A 23493-nucleotide genomic window follows, 5' to 3' on the forward strand; every position below is an offset into this window, starting at 1 on the left:
AAATGACTGTCTTATTTAAACAAACTTGAACTAATAGGGATACATGTAATTTATTTATTTTATGTACAAACGAGAGTCAACCAATAATATAAAATATATATTCATAAAAAAATACAACAACAATTGTTCACTACTACTACTCTTCTTCGATTTATACTATTATTCACATGTTCTGAATTTATATATATATATATATATATTAGAAGAATGAAATTAAAATTTTGAAATATATTCATTCTGTCTATTTTGAAGTTAAAAATAATGTTATTATTAATTTTTGGTATAAAAATAATAATTTGATGATTAAGTAAGTGAACAGAATGAAGGAATATAAGACAATGCCAAAATAAATTTGCTACTAGGGTTAGGATAATTGTGATTTAATTATTCGTAAGGTTATCAAACTAAATATAAGACATTTATCTGCGGAATTGAATTTTAAATATACTATTCATCTCATTTTTTTTCCCAAAAAATATCAAATCAAATGCCTATATTTCATTTTTTATATTATACTAAAAATCAATTTTACATTCAAAACATCACATCATCGCTTATTTATATCACATAATACAATTATTCAAATTCAAAATTCAAACCTCCAAACAATCTCAAGCTCTTTTATCAACTTATCTTTTAACTCTACTTAACAAGTTGTTTATTATGAATATTAAGTTGTAAAAAATAGTTATTTGGTTTACAATCAACCATTCTTATCGGTATATGATTTGGAGATTAACTAATCTCTTAAAATATCTAGTGCTATCAAGAAAAATTATCTAATAATGAAAAACTTATTGATTTAAGTTATTTATTACTCCCTTCGTACTACATATCATGTCCACGTTGTCGTTTCTGTCCGTCCACGTAACATGTAGTTTTCCCTTTTTTGGAAAATGATTACACACTTTAATTTCATTTTAAATTTTAAATTTATTTTTTTTTAATTTTAATTAAACTAATTAATTATCTTAATTTTAATTTATAATTATTTATATTATAGCATAATTATTTTTACTAATACATTTTTAATTATCTACTAATTACACCCTTCATATCTACTGTGTAGCAGACGCGATATGCGGGACGGAGGGAATATATAATACATAAGGTTAGATTAAAATTTGATTTCACAGTGAATTAAAAATCAGACTTAAAAAAGCAGCTTAAACAACAATTTATTAAATTCAAACTTAGGGTGTGTTTAATATGTTTTTGAAGTATTTTGAAATTTGATTCAGTATAAGAATAATAAAAGATTAAATAAAAAATAATATTTATTTGATATAATATAATATAAATAGATATTATAAGTTATGAACCCTAGTACTATTTTTTTTAAAAAAATGAAACTATTGATAAATAGTGTGAAAATAAGTTTTAAAATACACATAGGCTTAATAATTCAACATAAATTAAGAATGCATTGAATTTTACCAAACACCATCTAAATTTACAAATTTAAGGAATTACAGATAAAATAAAACATTTTAGCAGATGACCTATTTATATATACATATATTAAATAATTATATATATATATATATATATATATGTTCAGAATGTTGCAGGCTTCTCATGGTTTGTAGCAAATCTCAATTCTCAAGTATGGTTCCATATAGTCTGCACAAACAACAATTTTATATATTATATAAATTTAAATCTTTATTTTAAATGACTAGATTAACAATTAATCATATAAATTATTAGAATTTTTTTTATTTTTTTTATTTTTTTTATTTTTTCTTATCATATAGAATACAATTTACAGCTACAAAGCTAGCACTAAAATTGCTATGCCTATTTAGTTTGCCTAAGTTTGTTTTCTTTGGTTGTGTTTTTCGTTTGTTCTGTATTTTAATTTAAGCAATTGTTAAACGAAATGATTCATAAGAAAAAAATATTCCTATAATTTATATATATATATATATATAAGAATATTAGGTCAGATAACTTGTATTTTCAATATCATGTTAATTATAGATTATTTATTTTTTAAAAAAAAATCACATGAAATGCTTTTTAAAATCAAAATAGTACCCTAAAACTAATTTATATTTAAAAAATCATAAATATTAATAATATTAGGAAAAAAAATTCTCTGTGAATTTTTACTATTTTGAAGTACCAAAGTCACCCCAAAACACATTTAATTAACAAACTATTAGTAATTTAACTAGTTTTATTCAAAACAATTGTATTTCATTATTTATTTCATGCAGTTCATAGCTAGTATCTTTAAACCAAATTTATTAAAATATTTTACATATACATATGTTTTCAATTTTTACATACCAAAACGTTAACTTTAACATAAATAATGAAGATTTATATTATTAAATTGTTTATAGCTAGGGTTTAACGATCTCTCTATTTATTTATTGAATCCATGAACTAATTATTAATATTAAATTATTAAATAGGATCAGAAAATAAATAAATAAATTCAGAAATATGTGTGCGTGAGTAAATTGGTAGGTTTAATTGCAGGAACTGTAGAGTAGAGACAGTATACACTTACGTGAAGGTGTCACTGTAGGGAACCGCAGGGAGGCGGGCATGGATTCCATGGCAGCTTTGGGTTGGGGTTTTGGGTACGGTTACTTTGGCACATTAGCCGTTTTTTTTGACTTGTTCTCTCTCTAGCTCTCTCTCTCGCCATTCTCCTTGACTCTCTCCCTACGGTCGCTCTCGACGATGATGGTGATTCCCTGCACCTAACTCCCTTCCTGCTCTTCTTCTTCCCCGAGGAGGGCATTTTCGGTGTTTCTACTATCGCAGGCTCGTCGGAGGTGGAGGAAGAGCTGTTATTCGCCGCCGCACCTGATATGTAGGTATGTGTTGTGTTGAATTTTGATTTGGAATTGAAATTTAGTGAAGTTGTAGTGTACCTTTCAGATCGGCGGCGGATTCTCCGGCGAGGTCACGAATGGCGGTGTCGGAGTTTTTGAGGAGCCAATCGACGGTGCGGCTGGCCTTGTCGAAGCCGAGGAGGTCCTGGAGTCGGAAGAATTTTCTCGCGACTTCGAGAGACAATCTCATCCGTCGATCGCGGAGTCCTTTCGCGGTGTGGATCTTGCTGTGCCTGTCCTTTTTGGAGCTCCTCTTCTTCTTCTTCGTCGTCGTCGTTGACGCCTTTCCGGTAAGTTCCTCACAGTAATTACTCGCCATCATCATCATCATCATCGCATTAGTAGCATGATTATCATTATCATTATGATCGTTATTTTCCGCACTAATTTCTAGAGGCATTTGAGCGTAGTTTGGGGGTGTTTGGGGGTGGATAACACTAATTTCATTAAGAAACTGCGAATTGGTAGTGGAATTGAAGGTGTTGTGTTGGTAAAAGTGGTCAAAGATTTGGAAATCGGAGAATTCTCTGCAGGTGGGGGGGGAAACGGAATCATCTGGGAAGTGATTTATATAGTCGAAATTGTGCAGCAGCAGCTGCTGCTGGTTAGGGCTATAAGAACTACAGATGTCGTAATCTGATGAGGGAAAGAAAGCAGCAGCAGCAGCAGGAAAGGGATTGAGGTTATTAGGACTATCACTATTACTAGTAGTAGGGTAGTGGTGGTGGTGGTGGTGGTGATTGGAGGAGGTACAATTACAAATGGTGGTGTTGAGGGGATGCTGCTGCTGCTGAATTTGGTGCTGCATTTTATGATATTGAAATTGGGGGGGTTGTGATTGGGACTGTTGTTAGCTAGGGGGAGATGGATGGATGGATTGAAGTTACATCTCTATATAGATAGATAGATAGATACATACATGGATATATGAAAATGGTACAATTGATCATGAATGGGTTCCTGCTGCCAAATGGTACGTACCTCCTCTCCTCCTCCTCCTCCTCCTCCTCCTCCTGCCTGTCTGCTGCTGTAGTCTTTTATCTCTTTCTTTCTCTCTCTCTAATGGAGGTCAGGGAGTAGTGAGTAGTGAGGGTATGATCATGGTGAGTGTATTAGGTGAGGAGGGTGAGTGGTGATATGGGGGAGGCTTTTGGTTGAGAGGGACAGGTTCTTTTAGGGTATGTTTGATTGGATTTTGAGTTGGAATTTAAATAGTAAAAATTTTGAATTTGAATAGTAACATGATGCGATATAAACAGGCGATGATGTGATGTTTTGAATGTAAAATTAATTTTTTTTTAATAATATAAAAAATAAAAAATAAGTATTTGATTTGATATTTTAAAGGAAAAAATGAAATGAATAATGTATTTAAAATTCAATCTTCGGAACAAACACACCCTTAATTAATCATATATGCATATATTATATTATTATATTATATATATGATGCTGCTGATGCTCTTTCTATGGCTACTACTGCTTCTCTACTGCACATCTGCATGTGTATGTCTGTTTTTGAATTGTGGCTATATATGTGCGTGTGAGTCCCTTTAACCCTAATCTCTCTCTCTCTCTAATTAGTGAATCCCTTTAACCCTACTCTCTCTCTCTCTCTCTAATTAGTGAATCCCTTTAACCCTAGTCTCTCTATCTCTCTCTCATTAGTGAATTCCTTTAACCCTAATCCAAAGCTCCGTTTAGAAATAGGTTTTGGGAGTTTTAGATTTTTCTTTTTAACAATAAAATAACCTCAGTTTCGAGATATGGTGACCCTTTCAACCGTATACATGAACAAAGAAGTATAATTAATAAATAATTAAAAATATATTAGTAAAAATATTTATTATTTAATAAAAATAATTTTAAATTAAAGTTAAGATAATTAATTAGTATAATTAATTTTTTTAAAAAAATTAAATTAAAAATTTTAAAATGAGATTAAAGTGTATAATACTTTTCCAAATAAGTGGGACAGAAATGAAAAATTAGACACGGTAAGTGGGACGGGGAAGTAATATTTAACTCTCTACTTTCCTCCGTCCCTTAACAAATTATTCATCTTTTTATTTTGATCGTAATAAAACTATTCACTTTTTATAGTAATTGTATTATCTATCTAATTTTAATATTACAAATACTTTTACAATTTATAATATATTACACAAATATTGTATATCATAATAAGGTTATTTAATCTATTGTGCTTCAGAATTTTAGCTGAAAAATAAATGTTAGATATGATATAGTATTTGTTATTTTTTTAATTATTATTTAGAAGGATGAAATTATGATTAGTACGAAAATGATACTCCCTCCGTCCCGAAACTAAATATTCATTTGCTTTTTGCACTTAGTTTTAGAAATATTAGTATTATATTGAGATATAGTAGGAATAAAGTAGAATTGACTAAAATAACTTTATTAGTATATGTAGTATAAATGTAATGACATTTGTGTAATATATTGTAAGTTGTAAGGGTATTTGTAATGTTAGCAGATAGTACAGTTACTAAAAAATGAAATGGATACTTTTATTATGGGACGGACTAAAATGAAAAAATGAATATTTTGTTATGGGACGGAGGAAGTAGATTTAAAAAAACACTAAGGAATAATTAAAGAATGATGGGATGGGATGGATGATAGCCAAATGAATAGTGTTTGTCTATTTCAAACTAATTAATTTGTGTATTCGATCGAATCCACATTCGAAATAGATAGACAGATAGATAGTGTTATCTTTGTAGAGGCGAAAGCGAAAGGGCTGATGGGGATAGTGTTATCTTTGTAGAGGCGAAAGCGAAAGGGCTGATGGGGAATCCCAGAATTATTAACAGCTATAAATAATGACATTAAATGTATTTTTAATTAATATATGTCTATTATTAACATTTTAGTTATTTAAATTAAATATATACAAAAATAATTATTATCTAGTCAAAGTAGTTTTGGAAAGGTGTTTAGTAAAAAAATATTACTATCATATATGCTGTCATGGTACATCTAGAACTAACATGGACGACTAACTATATAGTATTTTTACATGAACTTAATCAATACATATACAAATGTACATATATGTTTAAATAATTGTATATAACTAAAGCCCACATATACTAAAATTTACTATTTAACTCTGGAGGTTAGTGTTTGCATATTCTGGTACAAGAAGATATTTTCGGCGATTAAGAATTAGATATAATATTATTTTTATACAAAGTTTACTTAAATGACCAAAATAATATTAAGTGTTACATATGAAACTAAAAATGCATTTATTCCCATATATAATAAACTAAAACACACACCCCCATATCAGGTTGAATTTTGAGGATGTTGTGGGAAAAGAAAACAAAAAAAAAAAAAAAACATTAAAGCAAAGCATCATAAACACCACACCACAAAACAACACGATGAATAATACATAAAAATATTGAAGTGGGACATAGCGTGGCGCGCTATATGCCTTAATTAGTAGCCTTGATTAGGATACCGTACTATTGCATCCATAATTTTGATGAATAGTGTTAAAATAGAGTTGCGTAGACCAAATGGTCCTTTCTATATCCATTTTGGGTGTGTTTGTTTGAAGGATTTTGGAGGATTTTCATTATTCATCCAATTTTTTTCCCCCAAAAACATCAAATCAAACACTTATTTTTCATTTTTTATATTATACTAAAAATCAATTTTACATTCAAAACATCACATCAAACCCTATTTATATCACATCATACAACTATTCAAATTCAAAATTTTTACTATTCAAATCCCAATCCAAAATCCAAACTCCCAAACAAACACACCCTTTATGTAAATTTAGAGTACTTAGTACATATTTAAGTGAAAGAAACAAAGAGAATGATTTGGCTCGTATGGGATGACATGATGATAGTGTGAAGAGTGAAATTGTAACCATGAGATTATGGGTTCAAACTCGTTACTTCTAAATCGACCTGCAACAAATTTGAATGACAAAGCTTAAATAGTTAGTAAATATATCTATAAATGATGTGGGGAGAATATTACCTAAAAAAAGAACAAAAAAGAATCAAACAAAATTGGAATGCTTCTTATTTCTAGTCTTCGACTTCTCTCTCTCTCTCTCGAAAGAGAAGTGTGTATATAATAGTACTAATGCAGTGTAGATCCTGACTAATAGTACCAGGATTGTCTTGGAATGGATTATATATGGATGGATATTTTTGATATAAATATATATAGATGGATGGATGACTCTATCAGCCTATATAGTACGGACAACACATGTATCCTCCATTCATCTTCCAATTATCCAATGGATATAATTATCATTATTATTACTATTTTCAAGTGGAGAGACAGAAAGAGTGAGATGAGACTTATCACCTACCTAGGGTTTGATCAATATACATACATATATATATATAGAGAGAGAGAGAGAGAGACGACCAAATTAAGAGTGAGAGAGATAGATATGGACGCACAATGACAAACACAGCAAGAAAGAGAAGAGAGACTAGAGAGGGAGAGCACGCTTAATATATACATGTCATATATATATATAGTTTAGAGAGAGAGAGAGAGAGAGAGAGAGAGAGAGAGGTGTCCCTTTCAGCTTAAAGTGGAAGTGCTTCCATACCTCTTCCACCTTTATCTATCTTTCCTTTCCTTTATGAAGTTTTTGTTCCATTGCCCCCTGGCCCTGATGATGATTAATCTTAACCGTGAATTATATATCGTTGCCAGATCGGACGGACAAGGGCAAGCCCTAGAATATAATCTGCCCTCTCATTGTCTATATATGTCTATAAACATGGATTGAGTTACAGTAACAAGGGTGGATTCACTTCACTCGATCTTCTTGTTGTAGTTGTAGTTGCAGCACATTTACATCTACAATGGGTCTCTCTCTCACTATATATGTATGTATATAAGGTTTGAATTGAAAAGGGGTTGATATTGATATTGATATTGATATAATTGAGATAGCCAGGGTCATGTTTAGGTCAAGAAATGAGGGCACTCACTGCCAATTTAATTGTACTTCCCACTCACTCACTCAATTCCCCCCCCCCCCCCCCCCCCCCCCCTCTCTCTCTCTTCTGAAACCCTAAGCTAAGCTAAGCTACCAAATATATGTATATACACTTATACAGCCAAATAAGATAATAATAGCTGGTGCTGCTGCTGGTGGTGGTGGAATATATATATATATAATTATGTCCATCATCTGTTATGATCTATGATCTATCTATATATATATATATGTATGTATCTAGTCTTGAAATGAATTGATAAAAGTAAAGAAAGAATTTCTCCATAGGCATATATAGCTATGATGAATTTGAATTTGAATTGAAAATGGTAGCTACGTACCGCTGGTTATATATATATATATATATCCATTTCTGGTGTATATATAGCAGCAAGTAATAAGTTTCCATTTTAACATGCCGCAATACAATACAATGCAATATACTACCGTTGGTGTCTTGGTCGGTCACTGTAGATACGAAAATTTAGGATAAGTATAATTAGTAGATAATTAAAAATGTATTAGTAAAAATAATTAATTTATAATATAAATGATTATAGATTAATATTAAGATAACTAATTAGTTTAATTAAAATTTAAAAAATTTTAAATTAGAAAATTTAAAAGAAAATTAAAATGGATAATCATTTTCAAAAAATAAAGTGACATAAAATTTGAGACGGACAAAACTGGTAATATAGACATAGTAAGTGGGACAGATGAAGTAGTATATAATTGATGTCTCCTTCCACCATTTCCTCTCTCTCTTTCCTCTCTCTCTTTTCTCTCGCTAGAATAGAATAGAATAGAGTAGAGTAGAGTAGAGTGTACGTACAGAGTGCAGTATGGTCAAGAAATGTAGAGATGGATGGGGTAGGGTGGATCCATCATTGGACAGGACTTATTGTTCTTTTCAAATCAAAAGTAAAATTAATTCTAAGAGATGGTACGGTGTTGCTGTGATGGATTTGTGATTGTAAAGTTATGAATTTAAATTTTGATTTCTTTAAATTTTGTTTGTAATACATAATTTTTAGTGTGATTTGTTTTATCAAACTTATAATTTATAAGTTATGAGGTTTGGCGGATAATTTATTAATAACTTGCAAATTTCTATATTATAAAATAAAAAAAAATAATCAACTTAAAAATTCCCATCAGTTCATCTTTCTTTCTCTCTCTCTCTCTATATATATATATATATATGTATAGAGGCTTGTTTGCTTGTTCTCAGGTTGCTTACACACTATTTCATATTTATCTTTTATATATCTATTTAGGGTTTGTTCCTTTGAAGGATTTTATCAAAATTTTATTATTCATTCAAAATTTTCTCTTCAAAAACATCAAATCAAACACTTTTTTTTTTATTTTTTATATTATACTAAAAATTAGTTTTACATTTAAAACATCACATCAATACCTATTTATATCACATCGTACAACTATTCAAATTTAAAATTTTTACTATTCAAATCCCAATTCAAAATCCAAACTCCCAAACAAACACAAATATATATATGAATTATGAGTACAGAATAAATGTATATAGATAAATAAAATGGATGATACATATAATATGTGCTCATAAATTGTGAATTAATCACACTACTCACATTGCATTCTACATATGCATACTTATGTTGTTCAGTGTTATTTGCTATATCGAATCTAATTTGTAAGCTATTAATTTATCGATATCACTTTAGAAAAATAGCAACGGCAGTTTCAACCATCACCCACTTAGACTAAAACCGTTTAGCGTGTACTGTTTAACACTTTAATTTGTATGGAGGATCTAGAGATTATGAATGTTCAAATATATATGTAATTTAATATAAATAATTATTTGATGGAATTTTGGATAAAAATAACATTTTCAAAGGAGAAAAAATGTATAATGATGAATACATGCTAACCCTACATCCAAATACAACCAAAATCATGGCTGAACGAAAATACTAAATTTGTTTAGTTGTGGTTTAAAAGTAATTTGAAATGAAATCTTAATTTGAATTTTTATTTAAATAATATTTTAATATGATATTTTGTAAAATATTAGCGTAAATAATATTAATTTTAATTTGAAATATTAAAAAAAAAAACAAACCTCATACAGTATAAAAGTTATTACAAACGGTCAGATTCTATGGCATAAAAAAGGTAATAAAACTCATAAAAAATGACCGAATTGGTGTAATAAATAAACTCAAAAATCTCCTATTGATACCTTCTTGGTGGAACCTATCGCACAGAAATTTCATGGTTTGCGTGATATTATTCTCAACCCATTTTTCTTTTTTCTTTTTTTTTTGTTTGTTTTTTTTGTTTGGCTAATGCATATTAGAAAAATACCAGTTTTGGTTCCCATATCATCAATAAAAGAAAATAAATAAATAATAATAATAATAAATGAACTAAATAAAGGTGATAATGTGATAGGGATAAGAGCCACAGCATAAGGCTTTTTAAACACACACACACAAACACTAATTATTGGCACTCCACAGTCCACACACAGCATTGTTTCCCATAATATCTTACGATACATTTGCACTTGGACTTCTTCCATGCCATCAGTCACTTTCATTCTCCTTTCCTCCACACATTTTGGGTGTGTTTGTTTGGGGGATTGGATTGAATTTACACTATTTATCCAATTTTTTTCCCAAAATCATCAAATCAAACACCTATTTTTTTATTTTTTATATTATGCTAAAAATTAATTTTACATTCAAAACATCACATCAACACTTATTTATATTACATCATACAACTATTCAAATTCAAAATTTTTACTATTCAAATCCCAATTTAAAATCCAAATCCCCAAACAAACACACCCAAATATGTGTCTTTCAGACTTAGGGTGGTTATTGAAAATTTATTAATACTATATATATATAAAATACTATCGATAACATATAAAAATATAATAAACAATACGTGTTGTATAAAATATATATATATTGTGAGTTCTATTTTATATGTAAATTGCAAATCTATATCTAATATGCTATCTAATATACTACCTCCATCTGTCAATCTATCCATTTACAAATATCTTTATATTTGTACAATTTTTTTACAAATATCATTATATTAGTAATGTAAGACACTAATAGAAATATTTTTTGTTAAATTCGCAGCCTTGGAAACAATTTTCAATTTTATTTACTTATTTATTTTCATGCAATCTTCATATTAAGTCCAAAATGCCTCTCTCTGAATGAACTTAAACATGGCTACAAAACAAATCCCAAATATAGTCCAAAAACTAACCTGTGTATTTATAAACTACACGCACACACAAATAGATAAGACATACAATAAATAAAAAACAGAGCAACTCTAAAATCAGTATTGTGCAAAACAGTAAGTACAGGACAAACAAATTTATCCACATAGTTATAAGATCTGTTGATCAGCATAGTACCTTCAGTTGGAGTATTTTGAGATGAGTTTTTCGACGTGGATTATGATGTCGTCGATGTAGGGACGAACCGTGGGTTGAGGCTGCAGCATCCATGTTACAAACTGGTGGAGTGCGTCCGGGTAGGGAGGTTTCGGGCCTGTTGGCCACTTTATTTGGGCATTAATTATGGCTAACTGCAAGCTCCCGCCGGATTCCCCAAGTGCATACTCGAATGGAGATGCGCCGTACCTGTTATTTGCAAGAAATAAGGAACAATGCATACAGTGGTTTGCAAAGATCACACGACCAAGATGAAAACACATAAATAATCCATAATATTCACCGGGGCATGGCGAAAAGGCTGTTTGGGCCAAAGTACAACACATATATATATATATATACATAATATAAAAATAAGGCCAAATTGCTAACTTCCTCCATTCGGACTAAGTATATCACTTTACTTGGGCATAGAGATTAAAAAATAATGATATATTAATGTTAAATGATTGATAAAAAAATTATTGAGTAAGTAGAAAAAGTAGTGGAAAACTGGTTATTATTTGTTAAAATAAAAGTAATAAAATTTTGGGTGAATAAAGTTGTTTACTATAAATGGATCGTGTATAAATTTGGGGGACAATCAAAAAATGAATAATAACATAATTTTGGAGGACGAAGGGTTTGTAATATTTACACAATTCTTTCTCATGGTTTAAAATTTGTGAAACCTCTCTTTGTGTTCTCAATAAACGTAACATCAAAAAGAAATAAAGGAAATGGTACTTACATGATTGCAAAGAGAGTGCAGCCTAAAGACCAGATATCTGATCTCTCGTCTATATCAGCATGGCTCGGACAATCCCATAACTCAGGAGCTCGGTAAGGAGCAGAACAGTGCTCAGAAGCCCATTCCTGCAGGAACAACCGAGAATCGTCTGAAAAGCATCATATTATTTGAAAAACTAAACTTCATTAAAAATGTAGCTATTAAAGATTTCCTAATTTAGTTTTAGTAAGAAAGGAGCAGTGGATTGACAAATGAGACCCCCGAGGAATTTTCACTTTCAATTTCATGATATGCAGAACAAAAAGTCTCGAACACTACGGAATTTTACTCGGGTTTGGCAAGACAATAAGAGCAGAATGAGTGCAATGGGAATCAAATCAGTGGTTAGCCTTCATTACATATACACATCATTGTCATAACTAGAAAACATATAACATCACAGTGAATTGAATTAACCAAAAAATATTCACGTCTGGTTATAGAGACTCAGTACAAGCAACCGCGATAATCAATTAATATTAATAAGGGTGTCGGAAATGATAATTCGAAACATATCGGCAGTAGGAGACGGGTGGGTTTATAAAAAAAAAAAAAAAAAGAAATGGTTGGGAGATTTTAACAAATCAAATGACACACTGATAATATTAGAAAAAGCTAATATGAGTTCAGAATTGTAAAAAAACCTGTAGCTGTAATGCTTCTGAACGGGATCGAATTTGCCTTCTTGCAGGACGAGCACTCCCAAAGTCCATCAATATTGCCAACGGCGGCTGTCCCTTCCTGAATGTCACAAGGACATTGCCAGGTTTGACATCGTTATGAGCATACGGAGGATCAAAACTGTGCATATGTTTCAGACCTGCACAAAGCTAAAGAAGAAAAAATCATAGTAAGTTCGTTCTTTCCTCAACGACGACTTCCAATGGAATGATAATCAGATACGTCGTTTGTCATAAATTATTTTATCAATTTTTTCTTTTTTATATCAAACATTTCAGAGTAGAATAAATACAGTCATCTTTATTCCAACACTTTCAAAGAAAAGGATTGCACTTACCTGCCGTACGTAAAATCACTAATTTCCTTAGCTGTAAACGATAAGAATTTGCAATACAGAAAGCAGGAACCTAACTACCTGATGAAATATTTGAAGTACATCGGATGTAGAAAAGAACTCTTTCTTGGTTTTCATAGCCTGCGCATTATCTAACAGTGTACCGTCCAAATGAACGGGAAACAACAGATACGCCTCATGCTTCCAGGACTGATCTTGTGTACCCTGGTCAATGAACAAGTGTTACTTTCCTCTCGATGCATGTTCCATAATTAATTAAGTCTTCAATACAAAACGTAAAAGTGCCCATATCTAGTAAAACCCAAAGAACCATAATAAATGGAATTATTACCTTCACGGCAATGATTGCATGATCAAGAAGTGGAAGCAAATTGGGATGGCTAAACTGAGACGAAACACGAATTTCCTCCCTCACCAAATCTAACTGTTCCGTGTTTTGTATAAGAACTTTCTTCATTGCATAAGTTCCATCAGCTGCCCAATTATATAACCAGCGAGAGAAGAAGTAAGAATAAACAAATGAATCAGTAGAGAATGCTGAGGGTTTGTTTGGTTGTGTTTTCTTTTCTCTGTTTTCACTATTCTTTACAGTAATTCAATTATTTTCTCTGTAAAACATCGTATCATATATCTAATTTTCGTTTGATATAGCATCTTCAAGAAACTCTATTTAAAACATTACACATCATATACATAATTTCTATCAAATCAAATAATTATTACAATTCCAAAACACAACCTAACAAAACATCACAATATTTGGCTCAAGCTCACAGAAAAATTCTCAACACTAACCAATATAGCACAATTCAAATACCTAAATCAACCATGAATAGAGCAGGAATAGAGCAAAGTATATCTTCATCTGCCATGATAATCTTCCTACATTTTCCTATTAATTTTCAAATAATGTAGTCCACAGTTTTAAATAATGAATTATGCAGGTAAAGTATCATTTCCCCTTCACTTTTCTACACATCATTCTTTAAGGTCTAGACCTGATTTTTGGCACTAATTATCATCATTTTTTTCTCTAAAAATATCAAATCAAACACCTATTTTTCATTTAATATATTCATTCAAATCATTACATCAAACACTGTATTACCAAAATTTCAATACTATAAAACCCCCACCCAAATCTAAACCTAAAGTAGCACACACCCTAAAGATGCCGAACATATTAATCATCAGTTCCTCGGATCCTAAATGCACAAGAGATTCTTAACACTTCAAATTCGTAAACCCTAAACCAATAATCTCCACAAAACAAGTCAAGCATCAAATGGCCACAACCAAAATGCAATTTAAATTCAAAGCAATAATCAAATATCATAGCCCTAAATATATATAATATATATTTAGCTAACTGGATACAGAATTCAATCACCTGAGACGTGAGAAGAATCCTTGATTTTCGAAGAAATACCAGCATTATTACTGGGATCGGAAACAACCTCCTTGACTAAGAACACATAGGCGAATCCACCTTCCCCAAGCTGCCTCACGATCCTAAACCGATTCTCGTTAATCCAAACATCGCCTCCTCCATTTACGGCATCGTATAACGCGTTCAATCCCGAGAACGAACAGCCCATCCCTTCGAATCCAGGTCGATCCCTATTCCCCTCGGATCGAGCTCCCCTTTCTCTCTAACAACAGAGAAATAGAGAGCGATGGATCGATGTCCCGATCTGCAGCTGCAAAATAATTCTCAACGCAGAGTTGACGTTAATGGAAGAATCGCAGCTACTCTGCCTCTTACTCCGCAGCACGTGTGATAAAAATATCAAATAAAATAAATAATTATAAATCAGAAAACTTGTCGGTCTCGATTTTTATTGTGTATTTATTTAAATAATAATTTAATATTGATTGGGTTTGTTTTGCTACTTTTGTACTCCTCTACTCCGTACGAAAAGTATCATTTAAATTTTTATTGTACATTAAAAAATATTAATGTTTTATTAATTAATAAAAATATATAAAATAATTAATACTAAAATAATTTGTCTTTTCGGCCTAGTCAAGTATATAAATTGCAGTAATATTAAATAGATAGTACCGCTACTTAAAAAAAATAAAATAAAATAATTTATATTTATTATGGAACGGAGGGAGTATATATTTTTTAATTTTAACTATTCAATCAAAAGATATTTATTTTTCCAAAGTAAATTTAGGCATATTTTACATATTATAAATAGTTCAAATTTACACTTACTTATATATTATATTAAATTAGAATACAAAAGCTAAAAAAAATTCTTTTACACAAAAAAAATAAATTCAACTATTATTTACCTACTAGTTTGCAAGCTATTAAGTTGTCAAAATTTGTCCAAAAAGTACCCGAAAAATAGCAACAGCGAGTTTTAATATTTAAAAACTATAAAATTTCTTCGAATTTTGCTTGAGTAATTACTGTACCAAAACATCGTATTCAACAAAACTCATGCCCTTTCACGCAGTATCCTCTCGATCAACAACTTACCCGCACATTATTTCAACAATCATATGCCTGGCTATCCATCCACCCATCCTTCGATATTCACGTATTACACAAGCCGGTATGTAATATGTTTACATATTTACAAAAGCATAATTAAATTAACAATCATCATACAATAAACTTACTTGCACATTAATTGTTACCTTCTCTTTTTGTCGTCCCCAACTCTTTCAAGAAGGACAGGAGCTGCGGGTATGCTAAACCACCAGTCTCTAAATCTTCTTGTCCATCTCTCTGTGCTCGCTCTTCTTACAGGTGAGTATCGTGTGGATGTTTCCAAGAATGTAAGTAGAACAATGTATCTAACAGGTAAAAGTGCCAGAACCAGCGCAAGGGCCAGTAGTGCAAGTGCAAATTTTTCAGTAGCCTGAAATAAGACATACACAGAAGAAATTAACAGCTCAAGAAATTTTATTGAGGGAAATAAAAATTGTTGTTTCTGTAATAACATTTCCGATCGAAATTCACATAGAAGGCAGAGCTATGAAATCATAATTGTGTATGGAACATCAGATTCCTAAGATGAGTTGTTATGAGCAGATCACAGATCTCCAAATAGAAAATGCTCGGAAGTACAAATGAAAGACCAAATCATACCTGTGGAAAAATAGAGAGCAGCAAGGCACGCCCTTTTAGAAGAGCGATATTTCCATCCTGTATTAGCTCTTCGACCTGGGAAACGGCATTTTGAACGGCTAAAAGCTGCTCCATAGTGTTCATGGGAGGTGGTGCAACTACCTTCAGTTGGTCAACAGGCGTTCCTTGACCGATGTAGCGAGTAAGTATCATGAAGAGCGCAAATAGGATGAGTAATGCTGCTAAAGCATAGCCTATCCATCCCCTGCAAAAATATATTGTTAAATTTACAATTAGACAATTACATTCCAGAGAACTACAATATATTCAGTTCTGTTATCATGCAGGTGATTCTACATCTTATGAACTTAAAACAACATACATTGACAAAACTAGGTACTTTTACTATGTAATAGAACAAATTACTATGCAAAATAAAGGAGTCACCATAGAAGTAGCAATTTTGATAGGGGTTTATTTGCAGTCTACTTGTCTTTTATCAGGCATGAACCCTAGCAAATTTATCTCAGCTAAACCATTATGATATCACAAAAAAGATAAAGGTTACCTGTATATAATATAGGTAGAGATCAAACAGAATGCAGTGGATTTCAAAGGATTTTCCCAGTTGAGAAGTAAAATAATCCAATTCCAAATTTCTGTCACAGGGGAAAGCAATTCCTGCAATTGTAAGTCTATCCTTAGTACTGCTAAGATATATATATATATAAAGAAAAAAAAAAAATACCACATTAGAGAGAGGTATAAAACATAAATAAATAAAAGCACTAACAACAAATTGCTATCGATCTTCACAATCCCACAATGAAGTGTAACTATAATATGATCTTAGATAAAAAATAAATATTGGACATCAGAGAACCATCCCATGGGATATTTAATAATAAAAACACGTATAAAAAGATTAGCGAACCTTCATCACAGCCAAATTGGTGTCAATGCCATCAACTTTAACTCCATCAACTGTGGCTTGTGCCTGCACTACATTTTCGTAGCTGCTTCTAGCTTCTTTAACTGCTTTCTCAAGTGGAGTCATCTTTCCAACAGCAATTTCACCAACTACCAGTCTGGTGTCACTGGTTGTGCTAGAACTTGTACCGAAAACAAACCCTAATTCCGAAGCAAGTGATAGAGCAGAAGTTGAATACATACCATTTCCAGATTTCAGTGTACGTTTCCTATCTCCATCCCCCAATGTCAACATGTTTGCAAGTTTTTCAAGAATCAAGTCCCCTCCTGGAAGCTGATCACAGACATTGAATATAAGAAGAGGCTCAATGGAAAGAGGGGTTGTCAAACTCATTTCTCTAAGGGCTTGCACCCGCAAAATTCCAAAAATTGCTTTCAAAAGCACTTCATCACGCTCAAGTCCACTGATTCGGTACTTCAGTAAAAATTTATGGGCAAATAGAACTTCACGGATAATTGCTAGCCAATAGTCACGGCGTGTATGGCCTTTAAGCTCTGGAAACTCCATGACAACAGGTTCTGACCTACATGACAAGTCCTGAATAATGCATAAGCTTTTCAAAAGATTCTGATGAGAATGAAGAGCACGGAATCTAGCTTATTTTATTATTTAAAAAATATAAATAGAACTTGCATGAACACCTTACAATGAAATAGATTTATAAAAGACTGCCTTGTCGAAAAGTCTGGTTCCCCATGGCCCTGTGAGCTCAGGTCTTATAACTTGTTGTAACTCATTAGCCAGATCATATACCTTTGCTTTATCATAAGACACAACTCGAAGAGCTTCAAAGTAGAGGGCATGATCAGTCAAAGTCAATCGTCCTACAATGACAAGCATGTATCCACCTCTTTTTAGCCGATAAAATAGTTGATTAATGTTCCCACTTCCCAATTCCATAAAGTTAGTTCCTTCCTGGAGTTAAAGTACATGTCAAGACTTACCAGGCCATGTTGACATGCCCACATGTTCAAGAACTGGTTGAGTTGTTACAGTGCCATCCACTTCCAAGATTTTCTCCCTTCTTGCAGATCGCAGAGAAGAAAGGAGAGAGGACTCTGATTGTGACTGCAATTTTCGTATTGCCCTGCAAGTGCATGAAAGGAAAAATAGAGATTAAAAGCATAACAGGTCAGGATGGAGAAGAAAAGGAAATTAGAACCATAAACCCATGACTTTTAGCTAAAAATAGATCATCAAACAATGTTGCAACTTAGTTCCAGACTAAAAGATGGAACATCTAACATAACCATAAATAACATGGTAAGACCATCATCGTGCATTACATAATCCAAAAGAGTCTCAAGAAAAAAACACGTTGCAGATATCTGTTCCAAGCTGAAATATGCATTTAAAGAGAAGACGGAGACTTGGCACCAGAAATTACCTTTCCAATCGAATAAGGTACTTATCATAGACAGAAAAATGAAGGCGATCGGTTGTTGAAGCTGCAAGAACTTCAAATATTTTACCACTAACAATGACATTAGCAACAATGGGAATTGCTGGAGCAATCCTCGAAAAGGCCTCAATTCCAACTGTTACATCACCATCCACCTGCTATAAACATTCAGTTATGCAGGATGTTGCATGTTTCAACAGAAGATATTCAAATGCTAGGAAAATTTCTATTCACAAGGGGTGAAAAGGTATTTTCCTAAAATTTGGAAATAAATCAGTTATATAGAAAGCTACACTATAAAGGTACTGATTCAGACAAATTATTATGCTCTTGAACTGCAGGAAACCTACATTGGAATATGTCCCACAATCATCTGAAGGAAACTCCCAAGAAACCATCATGTCAAATGTAAGCCGTCGGAATTTATTGTCTTCTAGATAGCCAGCTACTTGTATTGATCGTGAAAGGGTCATGAAGCAACAGTATTCCAGAAAATTCCGTGCATAGTTTGATTTATGCTTTAAAGATTCAGAAGCTTCTGCATCAAAATTATCTTGGAGTTGATGGATAGAAAGGTCAAGGATTCTGCATTAATTTTGATCAGAAAGATATAACTTAGTCGTAGGTGTAAAGTATACATATGAGCATAGATATAAACAATAATCACAACACCAGCCAATGCGCACAATTTCCAAATTAATGTATGTTGACCATGGCATCAATTAATGTAATGGGCCACAAAATAATCTGAATGAATACACTATTATCCCAATCAGATGATCCAGCTGTGTACTTAATTGAACTAGACGAACTAAAGGCATAAAAGACTCCATCTTCGGCTTATCCAATCCTACTGCAGAACAATAGAAATCAGTCTATATAATTCCACCTCAATTAACTCCTAGATTAACCAACTACATGATTAGTATCTTGTTCTTCGAGTAACATGTTCCATGTGTCCAAATTTCAATCCAACAAACATTTAAACACTTCCATATTACCCCCAAAGTTAAACCAAAAATTTCACCTACATAAATTAAACACTGTAATATTATTTTCCATTGCAAGTCTAGACTACACGTTAAGTTAACTCTAAATGTAACCATAATTTTGTCCAGAGATTTCCGTTTTGGCACTTGGCATCAGCACTAAACAGTTATACCCTCATTCACAATCATTATAAAGGATCATATCATTCCCATAGCCACAAATGCTTTCAAAGAAAACATATCAGATACCAGATGTAACGAGAATTGACAGCATATGTAGAGCACACAACTAACTTTGAGCATCTTCGGACAACGACATTTGCTGGAGGAGAGAGCTCAGGCAGCCAATTCTTCCCAGCTGACGGAGACTGTTCCATTTCTTCAATTTCTTCATCAAATATGCCTCTCTTCTTATTCAACCACTTGAAAGAGCCCTCTTTCACCAGTCCTTCCAACATACTTCTTGTTCTGCTGACCATAGTCATTTTCACCAACTAAGGCTTCAGATAAACCCCCAATCACCTTCACAAATATAATTGTCATTTAGAAACTAGCACAGCAAAATCCTCAAGCTATACAACAGCATCCCGATTAAACACAAAATATTACATCGCAATAATGCGAATTGTTCGGGAATCAACCAATATAAACGTCATTCCAAATAATTCGAGAATTATACTTTGGGCAAATCAACTTACCTAGTAAAGGAAAGCAAAGTATCCTCCTGATATCCTAACTTTTTCATTAATTAATTCCCGACTATGAACTTCGAAACTGCAATTCAAAAATCCAATACACGACAAAAAAACAAAAACAAAACCATGTAGCTGAAATTAGACGATTCGCAGACTCGGGGGAACAGCAGCAGCTCTTGAACCCGCCATCAACAAAACGATTACTTCTGCAAATTACAGCTCAGTGGAGAGGGGTATAGAACGGGAACAAGGGTTTTCCGATCGAGAGTTGGGAAGGAACTCCGACACGGCGACGCGGTGCCAGAAACTCGGTGGGACCGTCTTAGACTGAGACGTATGCAAAGCGGCTTCGTTCGTAGATAAATCTTATAATATTATACTACTTTATAGTACAGTAATACATATTACTTTAAATAATAGTCCCTAGATCAAGTTCAATTGGCTTTGCTTCGGCACAAAGAGTGTTTTAATGTATTATAAAAATTTTATTAAGTAAAGTTTATGAAAAATAGTGTAAGTAAAAAATAATAATAATAAATTAGAAAAATTTATTATTTTTTAAAATATGAATATTAAGGATTTGTTTGTTATTATTTTAAATTCAAATTTAGGGGGTGTTTTATTTTTCAAAATAAATTAGTATATTTTTAAAAATATATATTATACCTATTCATTATTTATATTACTTACACAATTTCATATAAAAATATATATTTTTTTAAATTATTCTACAAAACAAATACATTCTTCTCATTTTCACAAAAATATTTATTTTTTATTTTTAAAAGAGATTCAAATTATCTTATTGTTGTCGTAAAAAAATAGTCACCGAAGCTTAATCGAAAAAGTATGTCGGAATTGATTTAATTGTAGGGTTCCCCGGCCTCCTCAAGAAATGATCCGGGCTATCTCGCAAAAAATTGATGAAAAAAAGAAGGTAAAATAAATAAGAATGAAACTGAAAATTAAATTGAAATTAATCTAATAAAACTGTAAAAATTTGGAAAAATTACAAGAAAATAACGAAGAGAAAAATTATGAAAAAAAAGAAGAAGATTCATGATGAATGACGTCCTCTTCCTCTGTTCTACCATTGGATATTTATTTTATTTTTTTTGAATTGGATATTTATTTTGTTTTTTCGAATTCTGTTTAAACAAGATTATCCTAATTATTCTCAACAATTCCAATCACCTTCACTTCCACTTTCTTTCATCCGTTGACTGCTTCAAATAGACCAGGCCGGCTGGGTCTTTGGACTAGACAGGTCTGTACGATCAGGACCTTCTGTTGGGCTGTGAACCTCGAGGATTTGGACTGCACTTGTGTTGAGCCGATCCAATTAATTTTGAATGTGTACATTTAGGGTATTGTTTGTTTGGGGGTTTGGATTTTGAGTTGGGATTTGAATAATAAAAATTTTGAATTTGAATAGTTGTATGATGTGATATAAATAGGTGTTGATGTGATGTTTTGAATGTATAATTAATTTTTAGTATAATATAAAAAATGAAAAATAGGTGTTTGATTTGATGTTTTTAGAGGAAAAAAATTGGATGAATAGTAGAATTTTGTTAAAATTCTACAAACGAACACACCCTTATACACTTTCACTTGGAGCTAAAGTTGAAAAAAAATAGAAACATAAACTGAAATCTTTTACGGATAGCATTAGAAAATACATTAGAAATTACATTTAATATATTAATAAAATATTATTATTTTTTAGTTCATTATAAAAAAAAATGCATTCCGTTAAAACAGAGGAAGTATTATATTACAAATATGAAACAAAAAAAAAAGTAAATGGATACTTTGGGTGTGTTCTTCTATCATTTTTAAATAATATAGTAGTTCTCAGTTGATGCAGTATTTTTAAATGAATTGATTTGTGGTATGTAGTATAAAAAATCATGTCAGTATAAAATATACTAATTATTTGACTTTTTTTTTTTTACTTTTGGTAACGAGTGTTTGAAGTTTATTTTGATTTTTTGTAAATAAAATTTGTACTATTATTATTTTGAGAATCGCAATTAAAAAATTTATTGAGAAAACAAAGTTAATATTTTCAAAAAAGAAAAAATAATAATATATTACACTCATTTATTATTTTTATATTAATTACACAAATTTTAATATTTTACATAAAAATTATCTTTTTAAATAATTTCACTAAACAAACACACTCGTCTCCTAATAGAGAATGTATTATAGAAATATTATAAATAGAGAATGTATTATAGAAATATTATAAATAAATTTTAAAAAATGATATAATTTTAAGGATATGAATAATATTTGAGTACAATATAATTTCTTCAAAATACTATTTAAGAAGTATAATATATAAATATAATAATAATAAATACAAAAAACCTTATAGCTTTTTGTATTAACTTAACATTATAGCTTTATATTAACATATTAAGGTAAGATTTGTTTCAATTGTATCTGAATATATGTATTTTTTAATACAATTCTATTTAGTTAAAAAAATAATACTATATATTTTTATAATGTTAATTTAAAATATAATTTTAAAAATATTACAATAATAGTTAAGTGTGTGTTTGTTTGGGAGTTTGGATTTTGGATTGAGATTTGAATAGTAAAAATTTTAAATTTGAGTAGTTGTATGATGTGATATAAACAGGTGTTGTTGATGTGATGTTTTGAATGTAAAATTGATTTTTAGTATAATATAAAAAATGAAAAATAGGTGTTTGATTTGATATTTTTGGGGAGAAAAAATTGGATGAATAGTTAAATTTAAATCCAATCCTCCAAACAAACACACCCTTAGTTTATATATAAAACATTCACAAAATATTACTCCTTCCATCCTAAAACTATAATCTTAGTTGTATTAAACACTAAATTTAAAAAATATTGGGTAAAAAGCATAGGTAAAATATGTACTAGTATAAAAGACAGTTACAATTGTATAATAATAATAATAATGAAAGAGTAAGGTAGTTATACAGTAATATAATCATTTATGAAAATAATACCGTCGTTTTGAAACGGATTAAAATAGTAAACAATAATTTAAAATAATCAAACAAATGTAAAAACCTCAAGACAAACAACACGATTACGATTATGGGTGTGTTTTGTTTTTAGTTGCATTTTGATTTGAAATTTAATTTTAAATTGAAGTTTGAATTTGAATT

The 23493-nt window shown here is 31.0% G+C and overlaps 3 protein-coding genes and 1 long non-coding RNA gene across 6 annotated transcripts; 1 reads left to right on the forward strand and 3 right to left on the reverse strand.

Annotated features, from left to right (window-relative positions):
* Positions 1-1518: 1518 nt before the first annotated feature.
* LOC127240436 (transcription factor TCP12-like) lies at positions 1519-7577 on the reverse strand. Its single transcript, XM_051259133.1, has 3 exons — positions 2892-7577; positions 2522-2823; positions 1519-1623 (listed from the first exon to the last, which is right to left on the reverse strand). Exons 1-2 carry the CDS (start codon positions 3658-3660, stop codon positions 2531-2533), a joined length of 1062 nt encoding a protein of 353 aa, XP_051115090.1. The 5' UTR covers positions 3661-7577; the 3' UTR covers positions 1519-1623; positions 2522-2530.
* LOC127240456 (uncharacterized) lies at positions 3027-12905 on the forward strand. The gene is made up of 2 exons (XR_007836330.1): positions 3027-3142; positions 12808-12905. It is a non-coding gene; the product is annotated as an uncharacterized LOC127240456 (long non-coding RNA).
* Positions 11077-14938, reverse strand: LOC127240446 (uncharacterized). Its single transcript, XM_051259146.1, has 6 exons — positions 14543-14938; positions 13484-13626; positions 13213-13356; positions 12761-12946; positions 12078-12202; positions 11077-11536 (listed from the first exon to the last, which is right to left on the reverse strand). The coding sequence occupies exons 1-6, from the start codon at positions 14748-14750 to the stop codon at positions 11311-11313; spliced, it is 1032 nt and encodes a 343-aa protein (XP_051115103.1). The 5' UTR covers positions 14751-14938; the 3' UTR covers positions 11077-11310.
* A 732-nt stretch (positions 14939-15670) lies between these two features.
* LOC127241082 (uncharacterized) lies at positions 15671-20680 on the reverse strand. 3 transcript variants are annotated; one of them, XM_051259980.1, is made up of 10 exons: positions 20443-20680; positions 19917-20144; positions 18984-19218; positions 18619-18791; positions 18176-18318; positions 17878-18055; positions 17175-17754; positions 16809-16921; positions 16262-16505; positions 15671-16031 (listed from the first exon to the last, which is right to left on the reverse strand). In XM_051259980.1, the coding sequence occupies exons 2-10, from the start codon at positions 20105-20107 to the stop codon at positions 15804-15806; spliced, it is 2085 nt and encodes a 694-aa protein (XP_051115937.1). In that variant the 5' UTR covers positions 20108-20144; positions 20443-20680; the 3' UTR covers positions 15671-15803. The 3 variants fall into 3 exon arrangements, with proteins under 3 accessions (XP_051115937.1, XP_051115945.1, XP_051115932.1); XM_051259988.1 differs by having other exon boundaries at positions 18619-18788; positions 20321-20680; XM_051259975.1 differs by having other exon boundaries at positions 20321-20680.
* Between the last annotated feature and the right edge of the window lie 2813 nt (positions 20681-23493).

The sequence above is a fragment of the Andrographis paniculata genome, unplaced genomic scaffold, assembly GCF_009805555.1.
Source record: "Andrographis paniculata isolate CXL003 unplaced genomic scaffold, ASM980555v1 Contig18END, whole genome shotgun sequence".
Classification (NCBI taxonomy): domain Eukaryota; kingdom Viridiplantae; phylum Streptophyta; class Magnoliopsida; order Lamiales; family Acanthaceae; genus Andrographis; species Andrographis paniculata.

Coding starts and splice junctions, on each gene's coding strand:
- LOC127240436 (XM_051259133.1), bottom strand. CDS start 3,660: ATGCAGCACCAAATTCAGCAGCAGCAGCATCCCCTCAACACCACCATT. Junction 2,824..2,891: donor ATCCGCCGCCGATCTGAAAG/GTACACTACAAC, acceptor CCTACATATCAG/GTGCGGCGGCGAATAACAGC.
- LOC127240446 (XM_051259146.1), bottom strand. CDS start 14,750: ATGGGCTGTTCGTTCTCGGGATTGAACGCGTTATACGATGCCGTAAAT. Junction 13,357..13,483: donor ATGCAATCATTGCCGTGAAG/GTAATAATTCCA, acceptor TTCATTGACCAG/GGTACACAAGATCAGTCCTG. Junction 12,203..12,760: donor CAGAAGCATTACAGCTACAG/GTTTTTTTACAA, acceptor TTGTTCCTGCAG/GAATGGGCTTCTGAGCACTG.
- LOC127241082 (XM_051259980.1), bottom strand. CDS start 20,107: ATGACTATGGTCAGCAGAACAAGAAGTATGTTGGAAGGACTGGTGAAA. Junction 18,792..18,983: donor ATTGTGGGACATATTCCAAT/GTAGGTTTCCTG, acceptor GAATGTTTATAG/CAGGTGGATGGTGATGTAAC. Junction 18,319..18,618: donor TACCTTATTCGATTGGAAAG/GTAATTTCTGGT, acceptor ATGCACTTGCAG/GGCAATACGAAAATTGCAGT.